The sequence below is a fragment of the Ambystoma mexicanum genome, chromosome 3p, assembly GCF_040938575.1.
Source record: "Ambystoma mexicanum isolate Mex_15411 chromosome 3p, UKY_AmexF1_1, whole genome shotgun sequence".
Taxonomy (NCBI): domain Eukaryota; kingdom Metazoa; phylum Chordata; class Amphibia; order Caudata; family Ambystomatidae; genus Ambystoma; species Ambystoma mexicanum.
Genome location: NC_090925.1, coordinates 565,242,460 through 565,256,755, shown reverse-complemented (window position 1 = coordinate 565,256,755; position 14,296 = coordinate 565,242,460). Strand labels below are relative to the sequence as shown.

General features: G+C 47.1%; 1 protein-coding gene across 5 annotated transcripts in view; it reads right to left on the bottom strand.

The window, feature by feature from the left end:
* Positions 1-14,296, bottom strand: part of ZMYND8 (zinc finger MYND-type containing 8) — a 1,749,249-nt gene that overhangs the window by 1,524,565 nt on the left and 210,388 nt on the right. For all 5 annotated transcript variants that reach the window (XM_069651296.1, XM_069651297.1, XM_069651293.1 and 2 more), the window contains exon 4: positions 12,861-13,079. In XM_069651296.1, coding sequence (XP_069507397.1) covers positions 12,861-13,079 — 219 coding nt within the window. The remainder of the gene's footprint in view (positions 1-12,860; positions 13,080-14,296) is intronic.

The window sequence follows — 14,296 nt, the reverse complement described above, 5'->3', positions numbered from 1 at the left end:
CTTAGAGCTCCGGCTTTGGCTTTTTTGATGCGTGGGAAGCAGATTAGGTTGGAGTATTGCGTACTGGTGGGACGGGAGGAGGAAGGTTTGAGGATGGTTTCTGATAGATAGGACGGGGCGGAGAGAGAGAAGCATTTGTGAGTGAGGGTGAGGATTTTGAGAGTGATCCGTTCTTTGACCGGGAGCCATTGGGCTGAGTGCCTGGCCTGGGTGATATGCTCTCTTCTTGGGATACTAAGAGCGGCCCGGAGAGCATTGTTCTGCGTGACTTGTAGTCTGTTTATGTTTTTGGCTGATGTGCCTGCTAGGAGTGCATTGCAGTAGTCCAGTTTGGCTCCAATGGTTGCCCTCGCTATAGAGAGGCAGTTGGGTTTAGAGAGGTAGGGCTTGATGGCGTTTATGAGTTTGGTGGTGTGTGCGGATGCGGAAGTGATTGTTTAATTCAGTGCAGCATTGTGATATACTCGCACGCACACTATCAGATCACTCCCCAGTCATACTTGAAGTGAGGATCCAGAGCATAAGACCACCAACCAGACGGTGGAGAATGCCCTCAAATATCCTTAAAGACCCAAACGTGGTAGAGTCACTGAATATCGAGATGGAGCAATTCTTCCAGCAAAACAAAGGGACAGTAGATACAAGGCATAAAATAAGCAGTATTGCATCGTTATTAGCGAGGTAATACATTTGAATTGCTTGTCATATTGTGAAGTTTGTCGCAGCAACTGTGACATGAATTTAAGGCATTAAACTGGGCTGAAAGAACGGGAGATGCTTGGAAGAGAAGACAAATGACCTTTACACACATGCACTTTGTTCTCTAGCAGTTTGGCAGAAAGAAAAAGAGTAGGGCACAACCTCAGTGTTTTGCCGCATATTCATGATTTTCCACTCATGCAGCTGCACAATGTGAGCACAAGGTGCTGGGGAGTTGCTGAAGGTGGGTGAAATACTTGCCCTGGTGGGCCCCTCCCCACACGCTCCCTACGTGTCAGATTGAATGCTTGTTTTGCCGGGTAAGGCCCATTTGTTTGATGTGGCGGATGCAATTTATTCTATGAATTTCATGGAAAGGCTGGGTGGTGATTACATTCCTGCTTTGCTGTGGATGGCACTTTGGCTTAGCTATGGGACCCAGTTTGATTTGGTTAGGTATGTTTCAGAACCATATGGGAAGGCCAGGTATGGAAGGGGTGTATTACGTCCTAGCCGTGCCTGTGATGGCCTTTATGGGCGTGGGGGTCTGCTTTGTTTATTTTAGGGTGTTTCATTCATATGGGCACACGAGTTCAGGGTCGGATTGCGCTAAATACATCCTGGCCTTGTCGTCCTCCCCTAACCCCCATGCTAGAGAGGAGGTCTGTTTTTTGTTTTTTTTTTAATTGCTGCACTGCGTGTTGTCCTAGGAATTTGTACTCATCCGAGTGTAGACAGCCTTGTTCGCATTCAAGAAACGCTGGTTAAAAAAAAACATTGTAACATTAAATAAAGTTGCACCCCTTTAAATCTCACCATTTACTGTGCTTGAATGTGGTCATGTACGCACTTACGTTGTTGCACACATAATTCCATCTGAGTGACACTAACCCAGTCATGGTTTTAAGTTTCTGTTGTGGGATTTGTAGTCTTAGATCGCTCTTTTATAAACAGAGGAATAAAAGTCACAGATTTGTTCACAATTCTAGCCGAGCAGCTCTTCTGCTTTGTTTCCAAGTAAGCCCAGTATGCACAAAAGTGACGGGTTGCAGGAGAATGGGAAGGGAGATGCTTATGGCTCCAAGTGAAATTGGTCGGCTACTGTGTCATCTCAAGTGGACTGATGTTAGGGTACATTAGATTGCAAGTAAGTAGTTTTGCAAACGCTGCACGGCACACACGGTATTCAAAACACTATTTTAAACTACTCTAAAAAGCAAAGCACTCGCACACAAATTGCGGCACACACACCGGTAGGGGCTCACGCACACCGATTAGGACCACCCAGTGCTTAATTTGTAGGGGTGGTTGCCGGTGCCCAACACCTGCACTCTTTTTTGGGCACCGGAACGAATCATGGGGGGACAGCATACGTGCAATTGCTTTATTTGTTCTTCCACTTCACTTTGCTTCATTATAAATCATTGGGTTTGTTTGTCATTGTGATCTCTCGGGCTTGGAGGTGCAGGCCATGGCTGGCTGGGCCTGGGAGGGGCCGGAAATAGCAATGAATAACAAGTTACAGACAGCCAATGAAAACTGCCATTCTGTTGCTACTATCCAGAATTTGATACGTTCTGTATAGTAACACTGAATGTGCAGTTTTCATTGGCTGTTCTTCTGGGCCAGTTAAATTACATGGTGACATGTTGTTGTCACAGGAGGCAGTGCGGCGCCACCTTCATTTCACAAGTTACTGTGAAGTGAAGGTGTCTAGGCGTAGCGTGTGAGAGAGAGAGCCTGCACTGCTGCACAGCGTGGTGCGGCCAGGTTGCTTCCTGGGGCCCCCCTTTGCCTGCTTTTTCATTTGTGCATGCCAGTGGGCGCCTCCCCACCGCCCACTCGGGTGCCCCGACAGTGGAGAAGACCAAGTCCCAGTCAGCAAAGCAGGTAAGTCTGGACCAAAAACAGCAGCCTGTCCTGAGCCTGTCACAGTGAACAGGCAATGAAGGGCCAGGTCGGGGCCCGGGCGGCGGCACGGTCCCCTGGTGGTATCCTAACTTGCCAAGAGTCAGGACCCCACCAGGGGCCCATCCGCACCTGGGCTTCTGTCTGTGTGACCTGTGTGCTGCTGACTGGAGTGCCACGCCCAGGCCCATTTCTGCGACCACCAGGAAGGTCTGCCGCGGCCCATACTGAGTTGGATGACTCTGCCGCGGCGCGGGCCCGTGGATTTATTTGTGCCCAAATTAGTACATTTTTAACTTTTTTCTTTTAAAACCTGACCTTCCGTGGGGCCAGTGGCCAGGGCCCGCCCCACGGAAGGTAGGTTTTAAAAGAAATAAGTATTTTTGAGTGGTGGCTGGGGCCCATCACTTCAAAAGTGATGGGACCAGCCACCCAAATATACGTTTTTTTTAAATAAATCTTACCTTCCATGGGGCCGCTCCCGCTGCGCACCTATTTTTGTCATCAGCATGGCCGCGGTGGCTGTGGCGAGCGGCCCCACGGAAGGTAGCCTAAAGTGATTGAGGAAGTTCAGCTCAGGCACCAAGGCCCTGGACCGGGTGGGGCACTGGCGGCAGCGTGGTCTTTGTCCCTTGTGGAGTCCTGCTAGGTCTGAGCGGGGAGTGCACTGTGGCCGTGATAGGTTAGCATGTGGTGAGTGTGGTCATACAAAGCACCCGGTGGGAGGAGGGGGGGACCTTGTTGATGGTGGCAGCTTACCGGTTTGTATCGGTTTGTTATCTGCCATCTGCTTCCCGCTCATACACTACTCTTTCTAATATGGAATAGAAAGGCTGTCACCTGGCGCTGGTACACTGGGTACTGACTAGTATCATTCTGTGTTTTACTTAACACGTTTAATGAGGGTGGCAGTGGTGACCGCTGGGTTTATGCTCTTGGAACCACTTTTGGTGGAGTGAACAGACTGTTCTTGGGATTGGTTGTGTGGGTGTAAAGAGGTCTACCTTTCTTCTTGTTATTGAGGCCCGGCTTGGACTTGGGTTGCAATTCCTTTCTTGCCCTTCAGTCCCTGTCTTCTTTGAGCTTCACCCACCAGTATTTTACCTCTGGAAAACGGCAAGTTTGCCTCATATTCATCACAGCTATTGTTATTTTTGTGGCAGTTGGAATCGTGAAATGTGTCTGACAACGTACATATGGTCTTCGTTGTGGACCTGTCAATACGGGTAAGCGTCCTCAGAGCCCAGGAAGGCACCCTGATGGGTCAAAAGACGCACCATGTCTGAAAAAAAGATAAATGGGACATATTTGGAAACCTTGATACAACCAGCGAACGGCAGCCTAAAATCACTGGTTTTTTGACAAAAGCTACGCCCCCTCCTTCGGCAACCGTATTGGTGCCGGAACAACCTCCCACTACGGAACCACCTATACATACTGACTCAAACGATCTATGTTACTCACCCACGATTAATAATACTGGCTCCTTACTAGACTTATTTTTAAATTTAAAACGTAATTCCTTGGGGCTGAGCTGTCAAACTATGCCAACATTACTGTGACCCCTTTGTGTTAGAGTCCGACTGGGGTGGCCGTGGCCGGGTGACCCTCATGTCTTGGGGAAGTTGTGAGTATTGAACATAGGATGGGTGCATTTTATTCATTTACACATATGTAGATGGGTGCATTTTATTCTATTTATACACATATGTGGATGGGTGCATTTTGGAATATGCTCTTTAGGTAAGTGTCCCAGCTGGTAAGTCTTTTCTGGGGGCGGGGGGGGTGAGGAGGGGGTGAAATCGCCCGTTTTTTGTTCTCTGCACTTTGACATGACAACCCATTGAAGTGTGGGGGCGGCGGCTGGCGGGTGAGTAAACTGATTAATTTACAAAGTGACACCCCCCAAGGCGTGTGAGTTGAGAGGCGTCACCTGTGAGTTGAGAGAGGCATGGGCAGGTCTTACCAGTGGTCCTGGTTGTCAAAATTAAAGATTCGGGCAATATGAAAACAAGAGCCTTTCTCTCCTCTGCAACGGCCCCCTGCCCCCCACCAGGTTTGCAGAAAACTGCCCCCGTAACCCAAAGCTCTCATCACCCTGTGCTTGCCATGCCCGTCTGGACACTCAGGCCCCTGCAACACCCCCCTAACTGCCCAGTAACCCAATAGATTCTCACGGGGCACTGGGCAGGCTTTCACCCGTTCCTCTGAGGGGGAGCCCAGCCAAGCACTGAGGCTGTTGCTGTTCCCTTCAGCAGCTCGCATCTCATTCCCGGGGGACACCCCTGGCGCTGCAGCCCTACACAGCAATTGGGAGTTCTCGGAGAAGCAGTCATGCAGGACTTACCCTCGGGCCTAAACACAGCCCCCCAGGACCCTGCGTGCAAAGCCCCCCAGGACCCTGCGTGCACAGCCCCCAGGTCACCATGAGTGCAACCCTGGGACACGGAGCACAGCCCTCCCACCCCATCTGGATTCCATGAGCAAAGCCACAGACCCCTGAAACAATGTGAGCACAGCCCACCAGAACACTACGTGCACAGGCAGCCAAGGGGATCACTAATGCACAGCCCCCCAGGACACTGGATGCACAGCCCCCCAGGGCCCCAGGTCATCACGTGCACAGCCCCCCAGGGACCCAGGTCACTGCATGCCCCCCGCACCCCCCCAGGACACAGCGTACACAGCCCTTCAGGACATTGGGAGCTCTCAGCCTCCAGGACAAGGCATGCACAGCCCCTCAGGACAGCATGTGCACAGACAGCCCTCCAGGACACTGTGTGCACAGCACAGCCCCTCAGGACTGCACAGCACATGCAGCTTCGTTTGTGTCAGTTAGCAATCCAGCCTCACATCACCTGAGCAGAGTCGCAATATCCTAGGGGGAGGGTGGATGGGGGTCCCGAAATCCTTGGCCCAAGTAACGTGCGTTTAGCCCCCTTCACAACACGGTACACGGTACACCACATGGCCATGTGCAGGTTTCTACACTTGCATATTTGGGATTTTTCCATAATTGCGATCCTTCTGGCTCCCGTCCGCCCGTTTGACACCATTTTGATTGCAGGCAGGAGCAGCCATGGTCTTGTCACCTATGCCTCTCACCACTGCACTAACGCACTGCACTGCTTCCTTCACCCCAAAATGCACACCCGGCAGAGTACCGGAAAGGATTTGGGCGATGCAGGGGCTGAGTGTTTTGTTTTTATTGAAAAGATAGCACCGGCTCAGACCGGCCTATAGGGCAAAGATAGCATTCGGCTCAGACTGACCTAAAGGGCAATGCACAAACCCAAAACACAAAATGCTACTGTGGGCCAGCTTTTTTGGTCCATGTGGGCCACTTTTTTGTCCCATGTGGGCCAGTTATGATATGATATGATATGATATATGATATGGCATTTGTAACGCACCTATACACAAGTGTTTCAAGGCATGACGAGGCAGGGAGGGGGAACAAAGGGAATACAGACAACGATCTTACTAGGCCAGGTGTCATTCAGATCGCGCAAGTGCATGGGAAGAGGGGAAGGGGAAGGGAAAGTGCAAGGGGAAAGGGAGAGGGAAAGTGCATGGGAAGAGGGAAAGGGAGAGGGGAAAGTGCAGTACAGGGGTAGTAGAATAACAAGATAAATAATAAAGGGCCAGCTGGTGGCAAGTGCAGGGTAAGTGCAGACAAGTGCTGGGAAGGGGGCTGTAGGGATACAGAGACAGTCCAGCAGCCCCCTGCACTGCCCCCTGCACTGCCTCCCTGGGTTGCCAGGGAGGCAGTGCAGGGGGCAAGTGGCTGTGCCAGGGACCGAGCTCAGTGAGAGTGGTCCAGTGCAGATTCAATGCAATTTCAGTCAGGAATTCAGCAGGGGAGAGGTAGAGGGTGTGCAGTCATAATGTCCACTGCAAAAGGTTGAATTACAAAAATGTCGAAAACAAATAGTCAATTTTTTTTTTCTTCGAATATGTCATTTTTTATTTTACATGATTTTTTTGGCTTTCATGCATTTTAAAAAGGGTTTTAAAAAAAAGGGGGGGGGGCTTTGAGGGGGAACCCCCCCCCCCCACCATTTCTAACAGAAAAAAAAAACATTTGAAATTTTTTTTGGGACTATTTGTTTTCGAGATTTTGACTTTCGACTTTTTTACATTCGAGATTATGACTATGAACCGAGGCAGAGAGAAGGTTTTGAGGTGCTTCCGGAACCGGAGATGGTTCTCCTCAAGTTTCAGGGAGGCAGGAAGGCTGTTCCAGAGGGAGGCCTCTGCCGTGGCGAGAGATCTACCCCCAACTCGTTGCTTGGAGAAGCGGCTGACCCTGAGGGAGTTGGAGGTGGAGGAGCGAAGAGCTTGAGAAGGAAGAATTTCAGAAAGAACGAGTTACTTCACCATTCGGCTAGTAGTTTGGGCCAGTGTCACTGAAAAAATACTCTTTAAAATGCACAATTTGCCTCACAATTTGCCTCACATTTTATCAAAAAGCCTCCCCTGTGGGTACTACTCAGGACAGCAAGTATGGTCCAGACGTCTAACAAGTGTGGTCTAGAACTTAGAAGTGTGTTCAAATGCACTCTTTTGCCTCTGGGTTGCCGGAATGCTGGAACCACTACAACTACCATAACAAGTGTTTTCCAACTTTAAAGCATTATACTTTCTCAACCCATGTGTGGCCTTCCCCATCCATCCCACTAATAGCCCGTGCCAGCAGTTGCTGCAACACCAAACATGTGACATGGAGCAGCAGCAGAGTGATGGGCCGATCTAGGTCTAGCACTGAACTAACGCGGGCCGCGTGCCATCACTGCGGGCAGCACCGCGCCCAGACTGCGAGCAGCGCCACACGCTGCATTATGGGGCCAATATTTTTTGGGCACTGCCACTTATTTTTTTACAAGTTAAGCACTGACCACCCCTCCCCCCGCCCCCCCATGTAGTGCTTGCTTGGAGTCGAGAAAGAAGCGTTATTAGCTAATACATTTAAATAAGGAGACATTAAAGGTGGGATGTTTAAAATTAAAAGACGACACAAACCACACTGATGCCTAAATGAGCTACCTTCACAGTTATATCTACTGCACAAGTATTGTTTGGAAGAGCTGCACATCAATTGCTACCAATAAAATGCAATTTCGGCATTAGCTGATATTTAAATATGTTTTTGCCCTGCTCCAGTGCCCTCCCTCCTCCCCCCTGGTGAGAGTAGGAGCTCAATTCGTTTTTTTGGATATAAAGGTAAGTGCGTAAGAGGAAATCAAGGTCAGGATGGGGTGCCTGAGTTCATGTCTGGACAGCTCCCATGCCTGCTCCGCTCCACTTTTTTCTTGTTACTTGGCATAGTGGCACTTGTTTTTCTGAAGGGCCAACTTCATTAGTAGCATCACATAAAAACAAGTATTCACTAACAATACCAGTAAAGCACGTTGGGCTGTAAACACATACATGAAATATTACTTGGTAATTACAGTCATGCGTCTGTACCCAAGTCCATCATACACAGGATAGTGTTTTCCTCACTATCAAATGGCTTTAATGAGGCATTTCTAGTGTATTTTTATGGAGTATAACCAACACTCTTAAACCGAATGGAAGAAGCAGTGTGTGGGACTTTCTGGTCCTACTCTTAGCAGGGTGGGGGAGCCAGCACTCCTTTCCTGCATTCATCTATGCATTGAGCTTCTCAGTTTTATGGAAAGGTTGGGTGGTTGCGGCTAAGTGGACTAATGCACCCACTATATGTTCTGTTAGACTTTATAGTCGTAGGTTGACATCCATCAGGTCCATTCTGCCCTTCATCCTTCCTAGGTCGATAAAATGAGTACCATTGAGTTGGCTAACAAACATCAAATTCTGCTCCAAGAGGTATCCCTGACATGGTGAACGTGTACCTTTTACTTTTACTACCACCATAGAAATTAGGGGAATCATGCCACAAGTGACTCCACTTGCTGTTTAGTCTGATGTTCTCAGGGGCGGGATTCATAATGACCGACATGATGGAAGTGTGGCACATCATTGAGGAGATGAATGCTGCAGGGTACTCTGACCCTTTTGTCACAATGAAGGAGCACAATCTTCCCCCATTTTTTACAACTTGATCATCTTGTGTGGCTTAGGCGCCTGGCGCAGGTGGCTTCCTTTCATATCGAGGAACGAGTTCTCTGGTGGGGTGCGAGTTTGTGTGCAGCAACAGACCTGATGGGTACGCTAGAGTTCCAGACTTTATAGAAGCCAGTACTCCAGCCTCCGTGTTTGTGGCAGGTATGCACTGCAGAAGAAACCCTGCATTTATTTTCATTATGATCCCAAATGTCTGCAACACCAACCAAAGCCCCAAACATACACAATAGGAACTGGATTTTACCACAGATTTATATTCTATGGGATAATTGATTGAACATCATCAGGTATCAAAATTAAAGGATGCACTTCAGCTCCCCTTATAGCCTAGAACACCCTGGTTAACTTGACATCACAAGCTACCCGGGATCTACTTTTGGTTGCCAATGCCAACTGGTTCCTAGCATAATCATGTGTGACAGTAATGTTTGGGAATATGTATAAAGGAGCATCACAGCAAATGTAAGACATTAAAAACATAAGGGTCATTTAAGGAACAAAACAGTTTGCTTCTGATTTGGAAGTTGGCACACTAGCGCCACAATTAGTAGTACCTCCTACTTCTGCTTCATGCCACGCAACTGAGTCTTTATTGATGTCGTGTTGCAATTAACTTTGCGCCCCATTGAAAACTGTTCTAAAAAAATGCTAATCATTAAGGTTGGATTGCTAATCAAAATTCTTTTAATTAGCAATGTTGACTAATCAATTTTGCTAAACTAATTTATGCCTTAAGATAAATGGTCGACCATATGGGAAACGTTCAAGGTATGGATAAGAGGTAACATCATGTCTAAAACAACCGGACTTCTTAAGGCCGTCAGAACCGAATTAACAAACGGAAACACACCTGAAAACACTTGAAAATGACTATAGTACAACACACAACAAACAAACATTAGCTGAAATCAACGCACACCTTCAGAAATTTTATGAACTTGCAACAAAAGAACAGCAGTATATGGCTATATCAGCTAGGGCATGCAGGTATGGGGAAAGCAATAAGGCGGGACACTTATTAGCACGCTTACTAAAGAATTAATATAACCACACCCCTATCACAAGTACTGTAACGGGAAATGGGGTGGCTGTAAATGGAGAAGATGAGATACATACCGAATTCTATAATGATCTATATGCAAACCATTACACATGTACTCGGTAAAACCTGAGGGGGTACCTAAGCAAGATCATACTCACTAGGCTCTTGCAAGACGAGAACTGGGCCCTTGAACAACAGTTAACCAGTGAAGAAATCACTGAAGCGATCAAATCATTGGCAACTAGAAAAGCACCAGGCCCAGATGGATTAAGTTCAGAACTGTACTAAGAGTACTCCACAATACTCTCCCCAATACTAACCCTCATATCAGAGGAAGCTATGAGAACTGGCTCCCTCTGGACACAATGACGGACGCCCTTATCCCAGTATTATTAAAACCCAGGCACCCCCCCACAAACTGTTCTCCTATACGCCCTTCTCATTAAACAACACAGATGCTAAGATCTATGCAAAAGTGCTCGCAACCAGATTATCTTCCAAAATGACTACCCTAATACACCCCGACCAATGCGGCTTCATTCCAACAAGATCCACAGCCCTAAACCTACGCAGATTGTTCGGAGTCATGGAACAGATTAAGCCCGAGGTACAGGCAGTGGCTATATCACTGGATGCCGAGAAAGCGCTTGACTCAGTCTCTTGGGCTTACCTGTTCGAGGTCCTAGATAAATTCGGATTTGGTCCATACTTCATACAATGTGTCAGACTACTTTACACTTCCCCACCCCAAAGCCAGGGTCCTCACGAACCATACTATGTCCACCATTTCAGTTTAAATAGGGGAACCAGGCAAGGATGCCCCTTCTCTCCCATCCTTTTTGCTCTCATGATAGAACAGGTGGCGGCAGCGGTCAGACTAGAACAGGAGCAGAGGGGCATAAGGATGGCCGGTATTCTCCAATCTATATCGTTATATGCGGACGACATGTTATTGTACATACGCGAACCAGAGAAAAATCTTGCTCCCATATTGGTAGTGATGGAAGAATTTACAGTATACTCGGGCTACAAAATAAACACCACAAAATCCAAGATTTTCCCATTAACACCGGCCACCACCTGCCCTAAACATATGCATGGTCTTAGATGGTACCCTCGCTGTATTAGATTTCTCTGAATTCTCGTCTCTAGAGATAGGACGTCCCAGTACGTTGACAATTATGAATCCCTATTACAAACGATTCATACTAAACTACAAATATGGACTAGACTCCCTATATCACTCATCGGTCGCATGGCAGTACTTAAAATGATGGTGCTCCCCAAGCTCCTGTATGTGTTCAGCAATGTCCCAATATGGCCAGGCAGGCCCTTTTTTTTGAAAACGTACGATCCATGGCAACAACATTCATATGGAAAGGCGGAACTAACAGAATGAAATGGGAGAAATTGGTAGAACCCTATGAAATGGGGGGGCATTGCTGCACCCAATTTCGAGCTGTACTACCTGGTGGCACAAGCACAATACTCTAAATACTGGCAGAACCCAACAGACAGAACACCACATGTCCCCATCGAACGACACTCGGTTCGGCCAGCTGATCTGCGCTCCATAATATTCACGAAAACCCACAGGGACAAATGTAAATTCGCCCCGGCAACCTCCACCATCGCAGCCTGGGCCGCAATCAGTAAAAGACTGCAAATAGACACACCCTATGACTCACAGGCCCCGCTAGGGAATTTCCCGGGCATCAAATCTTCATATGATACTAGTATACATAAGACATGGGTTCCAGAATATGAAATCAAAATAAGAGACATGTTTCCAAATGGGAGATTCGTTACACAAGAAGACTTCGCAGACACAGTGGGGAGAAGCCAATTGGCCACCCTCCAATACCACCGCATGAAAGCAGCTTTTAAGAAGCGATGGCCAACATACCCAGAACAACAACCCGTACATGAATGCTTCCAGTCACTTTATTCACAATCTGGTAGAGGGGTGTCGAAGTTATACAACATAATCCAAACTCACTCAAAATCTTTTAACAACATCAAAGCCTCATGGGAGATGGACATGGGCATAACCGTAGAAGAGGGGAAATGGTCAAGATATTGCCTCTGGTCTAAAAACGTGTCACTAAATGCCGGCCTCAGGCTGATACAATTTAAAATATTGAATAAGCTCCATTATACCCCTGTTAAAATGGCGAAATTCTACGACACATTATCTGCAGACTGTCCGAAATGCGGAAGCCCCAGAGCGGATGCATTCCAGATGTACTGGGCATGTCCCCTGATTGCTGGGTTCTGGTGGGAGGTTGCGGGACTACTAGAGGATATTACACAGATCCTTGTGCAGCTCAGTCTCCAAAAATATCTGTTCGGGGATATAGGGCAAATACCAGAGAAAACTAGAAGACTGTTCAACGCAACATGTGTAGTAGAAAAGAAATGTATTCTTCAAGCATGGAACAGCAGGCACGCTACCCGCACAGAACATCTCCTTAAAGGATTAACATACATTAAAGAATGCAAAGAAACTTATATAGGAATGACGCCTACAACAAGTAGGCCAAAAGACATTTGGACTTTGGTTAGAACATACCTGACTAGAATCTTACCCGATGAAGAGAACTCTAATAGTGAATAGATTCTGCCCAAGACCGTATAGCTGGAAATTCTTTTGTCACGGAAAACTCTGAAAATGTGCAAATATACCCGATTGTTGTCTAGACATATGAAATGTAGGGGTTATGTATTACTATTTTGTGCACCTCGAAATCAGTCGTAATGTGGAACAGCTGTGATGTGATATGCAAACCAAAAATAAAAGTAAAAAAAAAAATGCTGCTGTATTAAATATCATCTAGCTCAAAATGCTTTCTAGTGTTGCACTTCTGCAAGTCTTGCAGACCAAGGAAAAGAAAAACCATAAAGGAATATTCCAGGTACCAATTTTAAATGTCACCCAATGCCAAACTGAATTTTCAAAAAGAATCTTAGCACCCCCTTACAAACATACATGTAACTAATCTCAGAATGGAACACTGAAAATAATCCAGTTATGAAGGAAAATTGCAAATAAAACTGGTAACATACAAAGGCTTCAGCTCATCTTAGTTTGTGACAATCTTACCTCACATTCTGGGCAAAACCAGTCTCCTTCAGGTTCGCCGTTTAGCTTAAGACACTTTGCATGATAAACCCGGGGACAGAGCTCACAGCAGAGAACCTGGCCTTCGCGATGGCAAACCCAGCAATAGAAATCATTCCGTCCATCCTGTGGTACAACATCAACAGGATCTGATGTGAGAGGCTGCTTCATGTAATAAAAAGGGCCATGCCTGAGCTCTGACTGAAATGTGGATAAGAAAAAAAGAGGGTTGCTTTTAACAGAGTTGAGCATTTTCAGTAATAAAAACCTTTAATGCATCACTAATATCCAGCAATACAACACACTCATTTAAAATGCACTGAAAGCAGGGACATGTATGAAAATGAGTACTTTGAAAGCACAAATTATTATTACTTTTTTTTTTTTTTTTAACAGTTCTGTATTGCAGCCGAAATCCTTGCTTCGGTGTTCTAACCATATTCGGCAAAAAAGTATTCCCCAAATTCATCTCTGGGCAGCATGGTGAACACAGGGCCAAAAGTGTGGCCTGCTTTTTTGGTCTAGTGTTTGCTGCACACGGCAGGAAAAGAAGCGCTATGCGACAAAGAGTAACAGGTAACAACAGTACAGGGGGGTGCGGTGGGAGAGTGGTGTAACGAGGCATGTGGCGGGACAGATCCCGTGTTGGAGCCCAGTGATTGAGAGCATAGAATAGAGTGGAGGTTTAGGCGCATTTAGACTGGGAAGAGAAGAAGCGGCTTGTGGAGGGGGGTGTAGCAGTGAAACCCCCATTAAAGAGGACAGCAGGGGCAAGTGTTTGGAAGGGTAATTAGGCACATTTGGAGTAATAGGCCTGACTGGGAGGGGCCGCAGGAGTGGTGCTGTGAGATTGTGATATGGAGTCGGAGCAAACACATAGATCCCTCTACTCGTCAGTATACAATATCAGATAGTTCTGAGGATGAAAATAGGGGGCAAAGGTGGGTATCCCCATGACCAAGCCATCCGGAAAGTAGGCCTGCCGTGAACCTCTATAAAATGTGTTATACCGGTGCTGGGGAATAAGCCACTAATAGGGAATAGCAGAGTGGTTGGGAAGTCCGAACACAAACACATGGTCCCCAAACGCAAGAGGAAAGTTATGAGGAATGTAACTCAGAGCGAGTTGACTGCTTACCTTAAATTCACTACGCAACTATGCATGGGGCATCCCAAGGCCCTGAGGAATGCTGATGGCAGTCCCAGCGAATTCAGGCACACCCCAACATGCAGAGGTGGACAGACTAGACTAGTGCTGAGCGGAAAAAAACACTCCGCAGTGGGGCTGTGTTCAGAGAGTCTTTGGCCCCTGCCAACATAAGAGTTGCAGAGTGGTTCTAGTGAGCAGAAGAGGGAAAATACCCTGTGCATGAGGTGGACCCAGGAATGCCCACAATGCAATGAGCCAGAGTTAAGGA